Below are 19,125 nucleotides of genomic sequence, written 5' to 3' on the forward strand. Positions count from 1 at the left end.
TATTTTTTTTTTTAAATGAGGCTAATGAGATTGGTGAGTGCAATCTGCATGTGCTGCCACTCCTGCAATTTGGGTGTATACAATATCATACAATATAAGGTGCCCCTTTAAGATATCTCTGGCTTATCGCTGAGGAACCAAGTACTGCTTAAAATGCAACTGGTGATTCAGCTTTTGTGGCAACGTACAGAATCCATCCTATCTTTCAAGGAACGAAGGTTACATCTGAGTCCTTGTGACATACACATACAGTATATAGGCTTGCCCTAACAAAGGGGTGCCCTACAAATTAATAAATTATTTGACTGGGGAAGACATATGTTGACAAAATGAAGGGGAAACTCTCCATGGCTGACCGACATATATGGGGTTGCAAGGTGGGAACCACACAAAACAGGCACCAAACTCCAAAATTCCCGTTAACCAAGTAAGTACATTTGACAAATATTTGCTCTGCTGAATCAGGTGTTGTGGACCTTAGAAAAGTTTAGAGGATTCGTTAATATGGGTTTAGCGGCAAAGTGATAAACGCACACTGAACTCTGGGCTAGAGAGATTGGCGCAGCAAATGTTTTTGACACTTATCTCAATTCCTCCTGATTGGCCAGTGTTACCCAGGAAGAACCTGTCTCTACTCACAAATTGTGAATCTCACAAATGTGTTGAGTGTTACCCAGCCTGCAGCTCTACAAATGTCTGTAAGTGAGTTGCCACTAGTGGGCAAGAATACACAACACAACAAAGGACAAGTAGACAAAGGGAATGACATTCAAAATCCAGTGAGCCAACCTCTGGGACAGTTTTTTTTCCCTCTCTAAAACAAATTAAGAATTGCGCAGAACATGATGTTCTGCATGCAGTAATGTGCACTGCATGGATAAGGTACAATACCAAGGGTCTGCCTCCTCCCAATGCAGTGCCTGCAGGTTCAAAACCTAGTCTAAAGTAGTTGGTAGGAAGCTTTGGCTCATAGCTGAGTCTCAGAAGTATGTGAGAGTTGCCCAGCATCAATTCTAGGCACTATTTGTTTACAAATATGGAACCAGGTTCTCCAATTCTCATAATTGATATAAGCATGACCAACATTACTGTCTAAAGTGACAGAATCTTATGGTTACTGAGACAAGCAGCTGAAAATAATCTCTCCGTAGTCCTGGTGGGCATACTAAGGGGGCATGAGAGGCACTAGCACCTCAGAGCATTTGAATGACCAAGTCATGCCTCCTGAGAATAATGGTGATCGGAGATGGCAGCAATGTAAACATTCCCTGTGAATTTTGACAACCTAGACTTCAAATTATCATGAAAAAAGAACAACACTACAGTGATCGGGCAAGTTCAAGATTTTCTTGCAATGTCAACAGACATACTCCACTTCAGGGCTTATGTGTGCCTCATAGAGGGGGCTCTAACCCAACGGATAGTGTTAAGCATCAGATAATTTTGTTTGGGAGCCCAGGTCTCTGCGTTGCCCAGTAATGCAACCAACAAGACCTGCTCCACGTCCTCCCTGACTTTGCACTGGGTCTGTGCGAGAAGACTCACTGGGAGAAACATAATTGTGCAGCTTCAGGGCCAGCTGTGAGTCAATGCATTCATGCCATAAAGGCAATTAAACAACAATTATGTGGATTTGGGAGAAGCATACAGGTTGACCCATGCCTCTCTAAAATGCATCCTTATCAGCTGGGCCTTGTCAGGATGAAGTTGCAGGTCAAAACTTTAATTCAATCCAGAAGATGGATACATTCAAGAATGTGCTTCTGTGCGAGCAAAAGATTGCAATAATAATAATAAAAAAAAGAATATAACGACTATAACCCACTACTCTTAAAGGGTGCTGTGAAGAACAGGATGCTAGCCTGCACTTCATCTCTGCATAAAGGACAGATTTGATTGCATTACCTGCAGTGAGCTTTATGCAACTGGTAAGCCAATATTGAGGCTGCATTAGTGGAGCAGGTGTAGTGATAGCAGGGAGCAACTATTCGGCCATAGTTGATAAGTTCCATTCACTAGACTGCTCACTCACTCCTGAAAAGGAGGGAGCCTACCTTTTTTGCCCCATATAGACCATACCGCTGTTCCAGCTAATGGGCGGGGAGACATGTAGATCTCCAGCTCAAATGTGGTGGCAATGAAAACAAGACTCACAGGCACAACCATCCCAGAAGATAAAAGTGCCCTGACCTCTTAGCACACCCCATTGAAGCTTGAACAGGAGCACACTGGAGATTAGTGGGGGGTGAGCCTGCAGGATATGTCTTGGTGTAATCCTAAAATCTTCCAGACTATTAACCTTTTTATTTCCGGGGGAACAGCAAAAAAATGTGCACACTTGTCACAGCATAAGCTGCAATGATTCAGGCCAGTCAGACATGCAGCACCAAAATTGCGACCATCATTAAGATGCAGGAAACCACCAAATTTAGGAAATCACCATTGGCAAAACATCTTGAAAAAGACACATGTTTACTAGCTATGTACCACTGGGAATTCTCTCTACTTCTCACAGGAACACAGCTTGCAGAGAGTTATGTTTGCTCTGAAGCAAAATTGTGATGTGGCATCTCACAGGTGCTCCTTATATACCTCTAACTGCAGGAGTGGCTGCACATGCAAATTGCACTCACGAATTTCAAAGCCATTTTAATGGCCCATTTTTTTCTTTAATGTTGTCTCCAACAACTTGTTGTAGATGTCATATGCTTTCATGTCACATAGCTTTGAATATACCTCAAAACTGTTATCCCAAACTAGGGAACTGATAATTAATTCAAATATTAAACTAAGTAAAATTAAAATAAAAAAAAAATGATTTTCAACAAAACTATCAGAACATGAAAATGGATTGTCAAAATATTAAGGTTATATGCTGGTAACTGGTAAGAATCAAAAAAAAAAAAAAAAAACATTGCAAATTAACAAACTTGAGGATTTGAACAATTACACTAAATGGCAATCAATAAAAAGTGATTATTTATTTTATTAATTCAGATTATTTTTATTTTTATTAATTATTTTCTTTTTATCTTAGTCCCTTTATTAATCTGGGGTACCCACAGCAGAACGAACCGCCAACTTATCCAGCATATGTTTTATGCAGCTGATGCCCTTGCAGCTACAACCCATTACTAGGAAACATCCATACACACTCATTGACACACATACACTACAAACATTTTAGCTTCCCAATTCACCTGTACCGCATGTCTTTGAACTTGTGGGAGAAACCAGAGCACCCGGAGGAAACCCACGCCATCACGGGGAGAACATGCAAACTGCACACAAAAATGCCTGTTGACCCAGCCGAGGCTCGAACCAGCAGCCTTCTTGTTGTGAGGCGACAGCGCTACCCACTGCGCCACCGCATCACCCTATTACTATTATACTTGTTCATTTTTTTTTTCAAACCGTAACAAGCTAAAAAAAAGCAGACAAACTTTTTTTTTCACAGATTTATTTTATTTTATTTGTCCAAAACAAAAGAGCTGTCTATATGTTAGCAATGGCTGTCCTCCTTTGTACACTTCGCTTTAACTAATAATTTGTAATTGTTATGTTTGACAATATAGCACTTGCTTGACACAGAATGAAACAAAAAGAAACATGACTTTTTTTTTCTTTTTCTTTTTTTTAACAGCTGACAGCATAAATGCAAATCCAAAGGAGTATGTGGCACACCGGGTCTCTCTTGACTTTTACTCTATACAAGTTTTCAAACAATCACTATTCACAGCACATGTAATGTAAATGCTGGACTATCAGACCCACCAATATATGTATATATTTTAGGTATCATTTTCAAAGGATGTGCCTGTGGACCTCACATTTAGATTTTTTTTTCTTCTTAACACACAATCATTCTCAAAAGGTCTGTACAAAAAATGTGCAAACAAAATTATGTGCACACAAGTCATTTGAACAGTGCTAGAGAAGAGTCTCAGACACAGGGAAATGTTAGACAATAATTACTGATATTACCTCCATATATGTCAATAGTCATGATAAACAGAGAAACACGATGCCAACACTTATCGGTTAGTTAAAAAAGATGGTAGTGTAAGTGATGTGTACGCTGATTCTGGTGTATGATATACTGTATGTTAACACATTTTGAACTTTTTTTAGGTAACATTCAAGACTGTACAAATAGTATAACACCCTACCCCCTGGGTTCTTGTTGTATATATGCATGTGTATATCACATTTGGGTCATGAGCCCAGAAAATTTCCCCCCCAAAAAAGTAAATTGATGCAGTGATTTCACAACCCAATGGTGCTCACCTTTGAAATGCATAACTCGATTTTGATGATTACCTAACAGCTGTATGAACATCTGCATCTAATCTTTCCATACATGGAAGCTGTCATTTATCGGTGCCTTTGTAAAGGGGCCAAAAAAGAAAACAAGAAGAAAAAGGAGAGAATAATCCCACTCAAGTGTATATTCCATACAACTTTTTTTTCCTTTTTTTCTAACAAGCAAATACAAATGTGGGATATTTCAAAGGGACTTTGCATTCCACCAAAGTTAGGTTGAAGTCTATAATTGCAAGTAATAAAAAAGACGGCATCTATCCTGAGGTTTTTACAAACAAGAAAAACAAAAATACAGTAGTACAGGTAAACAGCCTAAATAAAAAGAGATGTCTGGAAGTTACACAAAATCATACATAAATCCAAAGACATTATTTTCGTTTAAATTTCTTTTGTCATTGTTACAGACTGCCTACATGCCAACTTTTCCTTCATGACTTTTTGTCAATTGTCTATATGTGTGATGCTAACCTTTTAAAGGGCACCTATTTTGAAGTAGGTATCGTTGCAGCCCGGAGACCTCCAAGTCTGTACACCGCAAGTGGGTGACCTCCAAATGTTAGGGACTTAAACCACAAGTAGGCTGGGTTACGGTGGTGTAGGTGGAGCAGATATTTATAAAACAGACCAGGTTACTGTGAGGTTGGGTTTAGGGTTGGGGTAGGTGTAGGTGTAGGCGTTAATACAACATTAATGGTTACTGTGAGGTTGGGTTTATGGTTGGAGTAGGCTCCCACTAGGAGCTCGAAGGCCTACCCACTTGGAGCTGATCTCCGTTTATACCCTTTTCCCTATTTTACCCCTTTTTCAAAATTTAAAATGTTTTTTGTGTCTCCAGAATGTGCCTGTAAAATTTCAGCTCAAAACAGCCATCAGATTATTTAATATAGCTTTTAGAATATTGGAATTTTCTGCTCTGAACACATTATAGCTGTTTTTGTTGCCTGTGCCTTTAATGTGAGTTCTCCCCACCTACCGTTTGAACGTGCCTGTCAGAGTGTGCCTCAATCTCTGTCTGTGTAAGACAAATGGCACAATGCCAGACATGAAGGAAGCAGATCTCATATAACGTTTGAGAAATACTACTGTAAAAACTTTCCCAATGATTATTTGATGTATTTGCTGTGGAGTTAATTAAAGCCTTTTTGCAATAATGAGTCACACAGACTGCCGTTACAAAGTTCATGAACTTGTTTAACTTTGCATTGTTTTTGCATGGCAAATGTGACAGGATAGACATTAATATTCCTGCAGTATGGATATCCGTTATGATAATGTACAAGATAAACCTCATTTAATGTTTACAAATTTAGATTGAAGAGTCTTATTTATTAACTGTACTGACATGTGGCGTAAAGTACAGATGGTAAAATGGCTGTAATTCATTACAAACATGCACTTTTAAAAAACTTTTTAAACTTATAAAACTCATTCTTGATCAAATTTGATGATGACTGATAATCACAGAGAGCTGAACAGATCTTTTAATCCCGGTTGCTTTGTGCAAGTCCTGCAAGAGATATGTTAATGCTCAGCTGTCAATAAATTCGATGGGTGGGAAAACTGCACTCTTATGTCACGTTGTGGTGGGCCTGGAAATAGAAGGGATTTGGAACCTATTTTAATGTCAGGGATTTAAATAAAGAGACTTATTGTGTTTATATTACTCTGATATGACTGTGGACATACTATACCTACACACAGTACTGTCCAAACAGCCTACAAAAGATGATTTTCATCATAGGTGCCCTTTAAGATGTATGTTCTTCCAAAATTTGAGTATTTTATATATATTTTTTTTCTTAGCAAAACTTTATTGGCATGTCATTACATTATGAAGCATGTAACAGTGTCTTTAGAAAAGTACAGGAAATCAGATCATAAAAATTTGCAATGATTAATAAAAATGATCTACGAAATGCTTTAATTTGAACTTATACATCCTGTTGTCTTATACTTCTATTTATTTTTGCATCATGCAGTTATTTTGCGTTTTACATATAATACAATACCAACATATTTTTGTCTACACAACAATATCAGTGTCGCTTGTGATATACTGTAACTTCAGTCAGCCCTGCTGTTCAAATAAAAGTAGAAACATATTTTACAAATTAATTTTAGTCTTTTCTGTCATCTCTTGTGATCATGGCCCAAGAAGCACTGCATGTCATTATTTTTTTTTTTTGTTCTAGATTAAAGTGACACTGTACAGTGGCTGTGGTTCCACTGCGTAAAGCACAGTAAAAAAACTCACCCTTTAGCTCTTCAAAAAAAAAAAAAAAAGAAAATACTAGAAAAATAATGAAATAATTTACTAAATGGCACACACCACAAAAATAACTTACAAATAGGGCATGATAGATGACTAAATTCTGCATCTTTAGAAAATAAGAATATAAACAAATGGTAATATTTTTTTTAAAAATGGGAAAATTTGTGTGAAATCAATTTTAATTTGACATGTTTAAGCACAGTTTATATTAAATATAGACCAAAGTGTAGCAAAGGGAAAATAAACAGGGGTCTTCACTCCTCCTCTGTGCATCCAAGTAACTCCGCACGCAAAGTGATTCTGCCATACCATGACCAGGGAAGGATCCGAACGAATCTGGCATAGATGGGAGGATCTATCACATTCTTTCTGTGGGTGTCATTATCAAAATTTCCTTGAAAGACCTGTTGAAAAAACAATAAAAATTACAATTAATTACACTATATACTGTTTACATGAAACATGATTACATATTTCAATTTCCCCACATAATATATACAGTGCATCACAAATGACCAGTTCAAGATAGGGTGAACTCAGACTAGGCTATCCGAATCTTGCCCGGGCACATTTCCCAGTTTTTTTGATAAGTGTGAGTGCCTCGAATCAGAAGAGGTGTGCCAGAGCGCAGTTCAGTTGGGCTTTGGCGATGTACACTTGTAGTGTGAGTGCAAATCACGCATGAGCACAAAACTGAAGACATAATGTCACTTTTCAACTGGATTTATAAATCATCCTTACTTTTCAATGAACATTTTATCATAGTCATAGTTTATCAAAGATGCAAACCCCGGCCACGATGACTTTCATGGACTTTTCGAGCGTCAAAAATAGTGGATCTATTCAGCAAAAGACTTGACTGCGTCATTGCATTCCAAACGACTTAAAATAATACAAAACAATATAACTAAAGCAATCTCCATTCTACTGAGTGACAGCACTTTTCTTTAAAACTGAACCGTCCAGGGGCGTAGATTTAGTGTGAATGGAGGGGACGGTCCCCATCAATAATTTAATTCACTTTAAAAAAAATAAAATTGTGCTGTCAATATTAACCTAGACATGCAGAAAAGATTAAATCACGTTCTCTCCAGGAGTCGTACCACCCCCAAACATATATGAACAATGTGATTGGCTGTGCTTTTCCCTGCTGTCATGTGAGAGGCCGTAGCGTTCAGATACAAGGCAGCACCAAAACAACTGTGCAGGGGAGTTTTCCGTGCAAGAACAAGACATGTGATGTGACACCAAAGACTGTACTGTAAAAGTGACAAGTGACACAGACAAGTGAGGATGGTGGCAGCAAAAAAGTGGACAAAGAATTGGCCACACTTTATTTTAATGGTCCATTTATTTAATTTAATTTATGTTGCATTTACATGCCAATTAATTTTCATTAGATTTTAAGTAGACTGTTAGGTTGGGGTTAGTGTTATGGTTAGCAATGTTTCTTATAATCAGTTAAATGTCTGTTGAAGGACTGTTAAATGTCAGTATCAGAATCAGTGTCAGAATCAACACATTAAGCAGATAATCTAATAAAATTCAACTGGACTATCAAAATAAAGTGTTACCAAAGAATCTTTTATCAATGAAAAGTGTAAGCCACAAAAACTCAAGTTTGTAACTGAACGAGTTCATCATGATAATGCCCTTAATACTTGTGTTTTTCCCCCTCTTTAATGCAGTCTATCATTATAGCAGGCTGATATATTCTGTGAATTATATGCCCTGAAAACGAACTGCAGAATAAACAGCTTAATTTAAAAGTGTAATTATGATCTCTGTCAGTTCTCCTAATCTCTTAGAGTAGCATGTCCAATTTAGTTTGAAACTATTTGTCAGAAAAACTACAGCCTGTGCTTCATCTTTTATTAATACCTATATATGAGACATGTTTCATTTCCACTATGGCTAAAATAAACAGAAGTCTTTATTAAGCTCTCTTTATCAGTTAATAAACATTCCTTTAACATTACAGTATTTATACATATAATAATACATAATATATATTTTAATAGCATGATTCATTTATTGATTTTCTTTTCAGAGTAGTCCCTTTATTTCTCAGGGTTCACCACAGTGGAATGAACTGCCAAATTCAGTATGTGTTTTACGCAGCAGATGCCCTTCCAGCTGCAACCAACCACTGGGAAACACCCACACACTCTTGCACACTCATACACTACAGTCGATTGACTTTATTCAATACATCTATAGCACATGTCTTTGGACTGTGGGGGAAAACAGAGCACCTGGAGGAAACCCACGCCGACATGGAGAGAAGATTCAAACTCCATACTGAAATGCCAACTTACCCAGCAAGGGCTCAAACTAGTGACCTTCTTGCTGTGAGGCGATTGTGCTACCCAATGCGCCACCATGCTGCCTTAATAGCATTAATATTATACAATTATGCTGAATTTCCCCTTGAGTCCCTTTGAAGCCACACCTACTCTTTCACGTGAATGCACAAACTGAGTGGTAGGGTTAACTGGAAGGGCTGAGGGGTAGATTTGGAATTGATTGATTGATAGATTTTTTTTTTTTCCAAGATGTTAAATTATGAGTTAAGTTTTGTATTAATGCAGCTTAAAGAATCAACAAATTAATGATTGGTAATTCACTCAAATTCTAGTTTAGAATGAGTGTTATAATCTTAAAACAAATGCAAATTAAGACATAAACTACATAAAATGTACATAACAAATATATATTAAGACCTCATCCTAATTCTATTTTTGTACCCCTACCCCTTCCCCTTGACCCTTGAATCAGAGTGTGAAAGAGAAGGGCTTTAAAATGTACAACTAAGAAATGGGACAGCACTACAACACCTGCACACGTCATCATATGTCAGTGTGATCTCTTGCTTCATTTGAGATCAGACGATCGCGACTGCTGTAGTTATTCCAGTTGTGCTATTTTTTTTTTTTTTTGTATTTATCTTCAGGAAATCGCTGAAGGCATATATCATGTTATCATAATGATCTAATGTGGCAATAAGATTGTAACTGTACTGCGCATTCACAGCGTGGCCATATTCATCTATGTATATACACAAAACAACATTAACATTATAGCAGACACTAAAAAAAGCTCATTCCCTGCTACTATACTTTTCTAACAGGGTATTTGAGTGTCGTCGAGTGACAGAATGTTGTTGGAGTGCTATACAAGCAGTTTTTATTTAATCTTTTTTTTTTTTTTTTTTTGCCGGTATGACGGTATAACAAAAAAGCGGTTGCGAATGTATTAAAACATAAGCTTGTTTGTTGCAAAACCTTCAATTTATGGATCTCCTGACTTCCGAGTGCAGCTATACTGCCATTGTGGCTGGTGTATTCCGGAAAATTTTCTTACCCCTTGATTTCGAGTGTGGTCCTGAAAAATCTCCATTCGAAGGGGTATTCCCTTAGCCCTACATCTTCAAGCTAAGACAATTAGGATACCGCTTTATGTGAACATGCAAAACGAGGGGTAAGAGAAAGGACTAAGGCAGGGGTGTCAAACTCAATTCCTGGAGGGCCGAAGCCCTGCACAGTTTAGTTCCAACCCTGCTCCAACAAACTTACCTGTAGGTTTCAAACAAGACTGAAGGACTCAATTAGTTTGATCAGGTGTGTTTAATTAGGATTGGAACTAAACTGTGCAGAGCTGCGGCCCTTTTGGAACTGAGTTTGCCACCTGTGGACTAAGGGGTAGAATTGGGATTGGGCCTAAATCTAGGGATGTAACAGTATCAAAATTTCAGCTGGATTTTTGCAGCTGGACCATGTGCTGAATGAGTACACTAAACTCAGTTACTCACACACTCACTTATTCAAACAGAGAGATGTTTTTGAAGAAAAATTAGCATTATGAACATTATCTGGTAAAAGCTGGGATCTCTGGGCATTTACAATGTCCCCTGCAACAGAAAACATACAATTCGGTAACAAGTCTTAAAATGCAATCTTTAGTTCTCCCTGGCAACCCAGTGGAAACCTCACATAGTTTGAAAACATTCAGTTCTGGCTTACAGATCATCAGTTCACATCTATATTCACGAATACAGCCTTTTTTAATTGCTCTTGATGAAATCAGCCTGACTTTGTATTTCCTACTGCAGATGTAAACGTTGACCTATCAATCAAACAGCCCTTATTTACAATACAGCGTCATAGAAAGGATGTGCAGTCCATGATTTATGAGCAACCTCTGAGTGTGCAGCTGATCAGTCACTGAAGGCAAACAAAGCTCAAGTATGTTCAGATTAAAGAGTTCAGAGAAGGGTAAAATTCAGAAAGCAGCAAAGAGCTTGGCTAAGAAGCGAGTCTTCATGTGGGCTTCAAAGATAAATCCTGCTAAACTCTTTGCACTGACAGCACATATTCATCAGTGCAGAGTAAACAATAAGAGCACAGAGATCCTATGTGTCTAAAAGCTGGTGTCACAAGCATTACAGGAATGTGTGACATGCAGTACTGTATTCTTGCTCTCTCTCTCTTTTCCACACTGAATCAGCGTTTCCAGATTGTACCATGGAGTGAGTGTCTTGTTTTGCTGCTCAACTCTTTTCAATGTTCTCAGAGGCAGAGCGAGGGGAAATGTCATAAAAAATTGATTAGGTAAAAGGGCAGCTCAAAACATGAACTCATTCGCTGAACTTCTCATCTGATTCCTGGTATGTTTGTAAGGAATCTCGGTGCACAGGAAAGTCTTTCAATGCCAATCTTTTCCTGCCAGTTTCACAGCATACAACGATAAGGCCTGAATATTTTGGCCAGCTGTATGTGTAGACAGATAGTATGAAATGCATTTAAGTCAAGAAGGATTTATAAGACTGCAACTTTTAGTGCAAAATATGTCTTTCATTTGTATTTCATAACCCTTATGACACTTTAGTGATGTTGGCCAAATACAGCAGCCTGTAGAGTGTGAGCCTACTTGAAGTCAATGAAAAGCATATATTTGCAGGCAGTTTTGAACATTAATAATTCTCCCAAATGGATTTTTTTTGGCACAACTTGTTCGGTGAGAGAGTTACAGTGACAGTTTTACCTCATCATTTACACTCTCTCTCTCTCTCTCTCTCTCTCTCTCTCTCTCTCTCTCCCCCCCTTCTCTCTCAAGTAATTTTAAACTGTTGTGTGTTTGCTGATCACAAAACATGTTTTCAAATACGTGGGTTGCTGTGGCCCATCGACCCATTTGAACAAATTCTATAGCACTTTTCAAAATGTCTTCTTTTGTGTTTGGCAGAAGAAGGAAACTCAAAAGTTTTGAACAAGGGAAGCCAACAGAACTAGTCAACAGACTCATTGGAAATACGTGTCTAAGCCTATAATTTAGCAACACCACACAAAAGAACAACACACATTTCATTGCAGTGTCTAAATAAATTGAACACTATTAGGCATTATAACACCAACCAGGAGTGCCATTTTTTCATTCATTCATTTTCCTTTGGCTTACTCCCTTTATTCATCAGGGGTTGCCACAGCGGAATGAACCTCCAACATATCAAGCATATGTTTTACATACTCATTCACATACACTTTGGCCAATTTAGTTCAATCAATTCACCTATACCTCAAGTCTTTGGACTGTGGGGGAAACCGGAACACCAGAAGGAAACGTGGTTAAAAAATGTAATCAATTAACATATTTGCGTTCAGCCAAAACACATTACCTAAGAACAATAGATTCAAAAGACCAAAGTCAGGTAATATGTTATTAGATATAGACAACAAGATGAATTAAATACCACATTTAACAAATGTAGTGAGATTAGATCCATCTGTAGATTCTTGATGAATTGTCCTGAGTAACACTTTATTTTGATGGTCCATTTGAGTATTAGTAGACTGTCTGCTTAATATCTGTTGATACTGCTCCTTCAACACACATTTAACTGAATATAAGAAACTTTGCAAGTACAGTCTACTTATTATCTAATAAGAATTAGTTGGCATGTAGATGCAATGTAACTTGAATTCAACATACGGATTATCAAAATAAAGTGTGACCCCATCCTGAATTGCACAGCTCTCACTTAGGGTTTTGTGCTCAAAGCACCCACTGACTGCCTGGAGCTCAGACATACGCATAGGCTACAGCACATGCCAGAGTGTGTCTGTGGTCACGTGATGTACGTTTTCAGCGGTGCAGTGTGGACGAAGAGCTGTTAAGAAACGCTAGGTGAAACGCCAGTGTTGACAGATTGTTTTCGTTCTAAAACCCCATTTTAAAACTAAAACGTATTGTTGTAAACGGGGTCTAAGAATCAAGCTGGTGAGTCCAAATGGGGTAGGCAAGTGAAATTGGCCACGCATGGACTCAACAATTGGTCCCCATTGAATGAATAACTGAAAGTAATATATAGTGTATTTGAAATAATCAAATATCTAAATTTATTAACTTTTGATGAATGTGATCCTTTACTAATTAGAAACATAGTCTTAACTTAATGATTACTTGAAAATTGGAGTCAGATTAAATTCAGAGCTGGAAAAAAAAAATTCTATAAACAAGACAATTATTTTCAGAAGTGCTAGGCATTCAACCTTCGACCATGCTGTTAGTTTTGTCATTGGGCTAACAGATGGACTTTACAGTATAGAGGTCACCATGAGGTGAAGTATGGACATTTTCTACTTTTATTAGTGGTGTGTAGTCTACATTTTTCATTTGATTGAAAAAATACAACGTCCAAAATCGTTTTCAACCATGCCATTCAAAATTTTGAAATCAATCATTTGCTATAAAATCACTGAGATGTATTTTTAAAACTGTGTATTTTACACCTACTGATTTCATGATCTATTCTCATCTAAACATTGTTTTTCCGATTAATTATCTACCAAAAAAAACGCAATAAATATCATGATTTTTCAATTTAATCAGACCAGTTTGAGCCGAAGTTCTCTGAAATTAATTTTAACAGCACTCCCCACGTAAGACGTTTAGGTTAATTACTTGAACAACAGATATCTTCGCTGTTTGACTGATAAAAGCTGTTGAATAAAAACAGACCCACTGAGGTGTAATGCACATCCCTTTTATGGTACTTATCCATTTCAGTCTTTCACGCTACAGTAAACACTAAAACTCCAGCGCACACTTTCTCTTGCTGTGACCGTAACCAAATGAGACATCTCACTCTTCTGATGTACCCTCTGAAGACATGATGGAAACAAGTCACTCTCAATTACCTTCTCTCCCTGCGCTCCCAAGAACATTTGCAGCGATTATGCATAAAAGTCGCAAAGACAACAAATCCATCTCAGACATCCAGTAAATCTGCACCCGGTGTTTACTGCTTAATCTAATCCCTCCACTGCTCATGACTGTAAAGCTGTGCAACTGCAAGTGGTCTTAAGCACAGTGAAGGAGTGTTTTGGCATGTGGCAGCAAATGGGGGATTTTCTAAGAAGGTGCATCAGGTATCTCTGATATTCTATTTGGAGGTGAGGGCTTATGGAGTTCGATCACAAGGGGAGGACACTTTTATCACTTCATAGCCCCTTCAAGCTGCGCGACTGCTCAATTCATAAACACGTCCTTTGAAGTGGCTCCTTCATATGGAGCTGAATCAGTGTGAAAATCCCTCGAGTGACGCTTAAAGTGGCAAGGCAATCTGAAGTCCTTTTGGAGCGTGGCAAAAACAAGGCTGTCTGTGGACAGATCTGGGTATTACATTTGAGCACGACTTTGATGCCAGCTGGTTTCAAATCTGCTTGACAAACAGACAGATAGATATACATATGAGTAGATAGAGGGACAGACAGAAAGTGATAGACTTTTCAATACACTTTAATAAAAATAAACACTAAAAACACATCCTTAAAAAAATACACTGAAATTCACTAATCTAAATGAAAAATTTGCAATGTTTACCAATTAAAAACTAAATTCCCTAAATCACACACTGGGCCCTATCATGCACCCAGCCATGGGCGTTGCTAGGGTCAAAAGGGATGAGGGGCTTAGCCCCAAAGAAGTGTGATTTATTTTATAGTGTCAGTTGTTATCCAATGTGAAACAAAGCTACAAACATGTTCATTTGGACAGAGTGATTAACTAGGGTGTAGTGTTGTCAAGATACTGCAATTGCCAAATTCAACACCTTGAAAAATATTGATATTTAATAGGCTACTGTTTTTGATATAATAACAATTGTATCAAAATAGTGCAAAAATAAAAACAAAGATCTATATGCTAGAAATATGTTTACTTTAAATGTCTTTAGAAGGAGATTTATTTTCAGTTTTCCTCAGAATAGGTGGGCATTGTAGCACTTTGAATGGATGTAATGCCTGTTTTATCCATACTTGAGCAGATATTCCATATATGCCTCACAAAAGTGGCAGAACATTTCAGGAAATCCCTAATATGGATGAAGGCATCCACCTATTGCCGTAGTTGAATGAAAATAAGATCTGAGTAAACATAAAAAGGCTTTAACTGATCATTTACATGACTGCGAGAATAAATGGTTTATATGTGTTCTTCCAGCCATCTTAGGTTTTTTCATAAGAAGTCGATTTATAATTCAATGCTAACTGACATAGCATGTTACAGTAGAATATAGCTATAAAATAATTGATGCATTAACTCACTGATTTAACTATTACAGAAACAGATGTGACTGGCTATATCATATCTAGATAAAAATGCCTAGATATATCATATCTAGAAAGCTAGTATAATTAATGTTTTTTTTTTACTAATTTGCCTGCATTTACATTGATATGACAAACATTTTATTGATTACAATTAATTTATTTCACCAAAACTACACACATTTTATACTGTGAAAATAGATATTAAGCTTCATCAGTAGTTAGAACTATTCAGTTGTAACAGTTGGCGAAACAGTAGTATTATTACACCATCAGCTTCAGCTCCTCAGAAAAATTTATGAATGATGACAGTGCAGTGGTGGGGTGTTTTTAACACCTACTGACAACAGTGCCACTCTCACCTGACGGTAGAAACAGGTACTACTGAACAGCTGACTATTTAATTACCCGACACAAATGCTACGTTAAGTGGAATGCGCGTGATGTGCTAATTTTAAGTACTTTTTATTTTATTTCATTTATTTTTATTAAGGTGCAACATATCCAAAAATATCAAGGGCTTTTGACAATACATCAGGGGCTAAAGCCCCCGAAGCCCCTCCCTCAGAATGCCACTGCACCCAGCGCAATAAGGCGCAGGACGTGTTTGGCGCGATGTGTTGCTATTTTGGGACCAGCTCAACCCTAATTTTTACGTTTTGCACGTTATTTAAATAGCAAATCCATTTTTGTCATTTTGTGGACTCATGGGTGTGCTTAAAATAAAGGTGTGTTTAGGCGCCTCAATTGCGTGGAGGAACAGAAATACACCGCGCCATTGACCATCTAAAAGTAAGTCTAACGTTCAGAGCAGAGGGCATTAGTTATTTAGGTTGAAACGCTTACACATTGCTTAATACACACAGGATATACAACAATACACAAAGTCTGAACATATGAAAAAATATATTAAGGATTAAAATGGATATTAAGGACAAAAATATAATTTTCTACATAAATATAAAAACCACTACCTCCATGCCTTCTTTATGCCTCTCTGCCTTTTTTCCAGTTCATTCAAGAAAACTGGCATTTGTGTTATTATTATTTGCAGTATCATGTATTATATGCATATTTATATTTGTTTTAATAGAAACAAGTTTAGATTTGTCCACCTGTTGAATTTTGGAGACGTATGAATCACTATATGGGGGGCATAAGAATAAGAAGTGTGTTTGGATATAACTCTGTTTGTTGACCACACTTTATTATTATTGTTAATTTATTTGTTTTGCTGGAAATTACAACTGAATTTAGAAATAGTTTTGAAAAAAATCTTGTGCTTAACAAACAAAATTAAATATGTAGACTAATGGATGTCTTCAGTGGAGTGTGCATAACTTCGCTTCCTTAACCCACAAAGTAAAGGGGTAAAAGTAAAGAGAAGAAGAAAGGAAAGGGGCTGAATGGAGAAGGCTTATTCTTTATCCTCGCACAGATTGTGTTTAACTGTTTTCTCGCTAGTGAAGCATTCAGCCTTTCCACTTACAAAGTCTGCTATATGTAAATAGCAAATAGGCCATGGCGCGACACAACTGATTGTTAAAGGGAATGGGAGATAAGACTCTAATTAGTTTAATGCACGTTATTCTCAGAACATACCCATAACTCGGTACAAGGCGTATTTTTCCATCCTTAAAATAGCAAAAATGGATATGGACATGCCTTTAATGCTTTTGCGCCATGCACTTTAGACTTTGCGCCTAGATCATTAAATAGAGCCCACATTTACCAAAGCCCTTACATATTTCCATTCAGAATAAAGAAAATGATTAATATGTGTGTAATTTGCAAAGCATTTTCAATCACTACTTGCAGCTCCACTAAATACATAATTAAGTACTTTATTACATTTAAGTTTTAATTTAAGTTAATCGCCATTTCTCATTTCAAGACCATTTCAATGGGATGTATGTCATTATATGGAACAAAAGGCAATCTTACGTTCCGTTTCATGGCAAATTTAAGCCATGAATTACCAAATAACATGTATACATTTTTTCTATGATACAACAAGGACAGATAGATAATTTTTCAGAAGACTTTGTAAAGTTTTGCTCTCCTTGAGAGAAAAAAAAAGTTATGATTTACTTTCATTTGATTTAATTTAGTTAGTTTAATATAAAGCACATTTGTCTGCTTGGCCAACTGATTCATGGACAGTTTGCCTTGTGCATGAAATAACCCATACGTAAACAAACCAATGAAAACACAACAATCATGATTATTTTATTTATTAGCGCCCAGGTGCCAAAGCTGCTGTTGATCTGAATTACTAAATGTCTAATAGCATAGATTTAAAGAAAATTACAGTTATTTTACTAATAACTAAATACAGAAAATTGCATACATATTATCAACTTATTATTATGTGTCTCTTATGTTACACCTAAAAAGACAGGGAAACTGAAAGATTAAGGTAGTAAGCCAGTGCCTGAGGTCTCTTAAATGTCATGGATATGCATAGCATTCACAAGTTATATGTACTGCAAGTACAGGTCAGGCATTTTTCGGATCTGCTCCACCCACACTTTCCCACCAAAAGTCTTAGATCTGAAACTACACTTCTCCTTCAAATACCCAGATCTGGGCTAAAATCAAGGGGAAATTCAGCCTTTGATGTAGCCAGTCTCAGACTGCGGGACAAACTCCCACTTTTTATTAGATCAGTATCCACTTTGTCTGAGTCTTGTCTTAAAACACATTTATTCTTTGTAGCTTTTTGGTTTTAATGAGAGTCTTGTTTTATCTTTTTTTTTTTTTTTTGCTATTAGTATAATTAACCTATCTTTTACTCTTACCCATACAGCGCTTTGGTCACCCTGTAGCTGTTTTTAAATGTACCTAAAGCGGTGACAGTAAATGAAAATAAATAAATAAATAATAAAATAAAATAAACTGAACATATTGTACCAACTATAACCAAAGAGTATATCAACATTTTACTGTCCTCCACAAAAGATGAATGAATGAATGAATGAATGAATGAATGAATGAATGAATGAATGAATGAATGAGTGGTCAGCAAGTTTAGGCAAAAAAAAATGCCATTACATGGCAGGTCAGAACATAGTAAAAGGAATATTTCAGATATTAATCGAGAAAATTGCCTGTAATCAACTGTTAGTACAGAGTCTTTTGTAATTGGTTGTGGGTTGTTTCTCTGTATTTAATCTTTGAACAATCATTAATAAAAAGCCGGTGTTGTTCAGTTGTGTAACCCTGCAAGTATATTTACTCACCAACCTGCAACACAGACCACCTTGGTAAAACACTCATATGTGGGAGATATGGAATGGATAACAATAACAAAAATATAAATAAATAAAATAAAACAAATAAATAATATACATAAATAAAAGAACACTTAAATACGCCCATAGAGTCATTTCCTTAATGAATTATGTTCTATTTCCTGTTTACTAATATAAATGTGTATCATTTTCAATTTGCTTGCTACACAATGAAAGCCTTACTGTAATATTTATTTGATGTAGCCTACTTTTAAACACAGATTTATTCATTGGCATCCACACATACTAAATGGTACAATGCGTTAGCACTAATGTTTCTGTGTCCTCTAGCACTCGCTAGACAGGGGCAGTTCTAAAGGGGTGGCATAGGGTGACAATGGCACCCAAACAAATATACTTGCTAAAAATGTAGAAAGCTGTCAGTTTCACAGCTCAAATACAGGTAAAGTGCGATTTCCCAAGCTGCAGACCCCTTCCATGTTCATTGTAAGTAATGAATTATAATTACAGGTCTAAAAACATATTTATTTGCATTTGTTGAAAGCTCCAGTTTGTGCTTATAATTATTCAGCCATGATGCAACAGGACCACTTAAAAAAAGTTTAAACAGTTAGGAAAGGCTTTCCCAAATAATCTTCGGTAACATGGCAAATGCTAAAAAAAATGGGAT

General features: G+C 36.8%; 1 protein-coding gene across 3 annotated transcripts in view; it reads right to left on the reverse strand.

The window, feature by feature from the left end:
• Positions 1 to 6,493: 6,493 nt before the first annotated feature.
• Positions 6,494 to 19,125, reverse strand: part of edil3a (EGF-like repeats and discoidin I-like domains 3a) — a 326,360-nt gene continuing 313,728 nt past the window's right edge. For all 3 annotated transcript variants that reach the window (XM_005165251.6, XM_005165250.6, XM_001332580.10), the window contains one exon: positions 6,494 to 6,999. In XM_005165251.6, the coding sequence (XP_005165308.1) occupies positions 6,850 to 6,999 (150 nt within the window). In that variant the 3' untranslated portion in view covers positions 6,494 to 6,849. The remainder of the gene's footprint in view (positions 7,000 to 19,125) is intronic.

The sequence above is a fragment of the Danio rerio genome, chromosome 5, assembly GCF_049306965.1.
Source record: "Danio rerio strain Tuebingen ecotype United States chromosome 5, GRCz12tu, whole genome shotgun sequence".
In the NCBI taxonomy this organism is placed as follows: domain Eukaryota; kingdom Metazoa; phylum Chordata; class Actinopteri; order Cypriniformes; family Danionidae; genus Danio; species Danio rerio.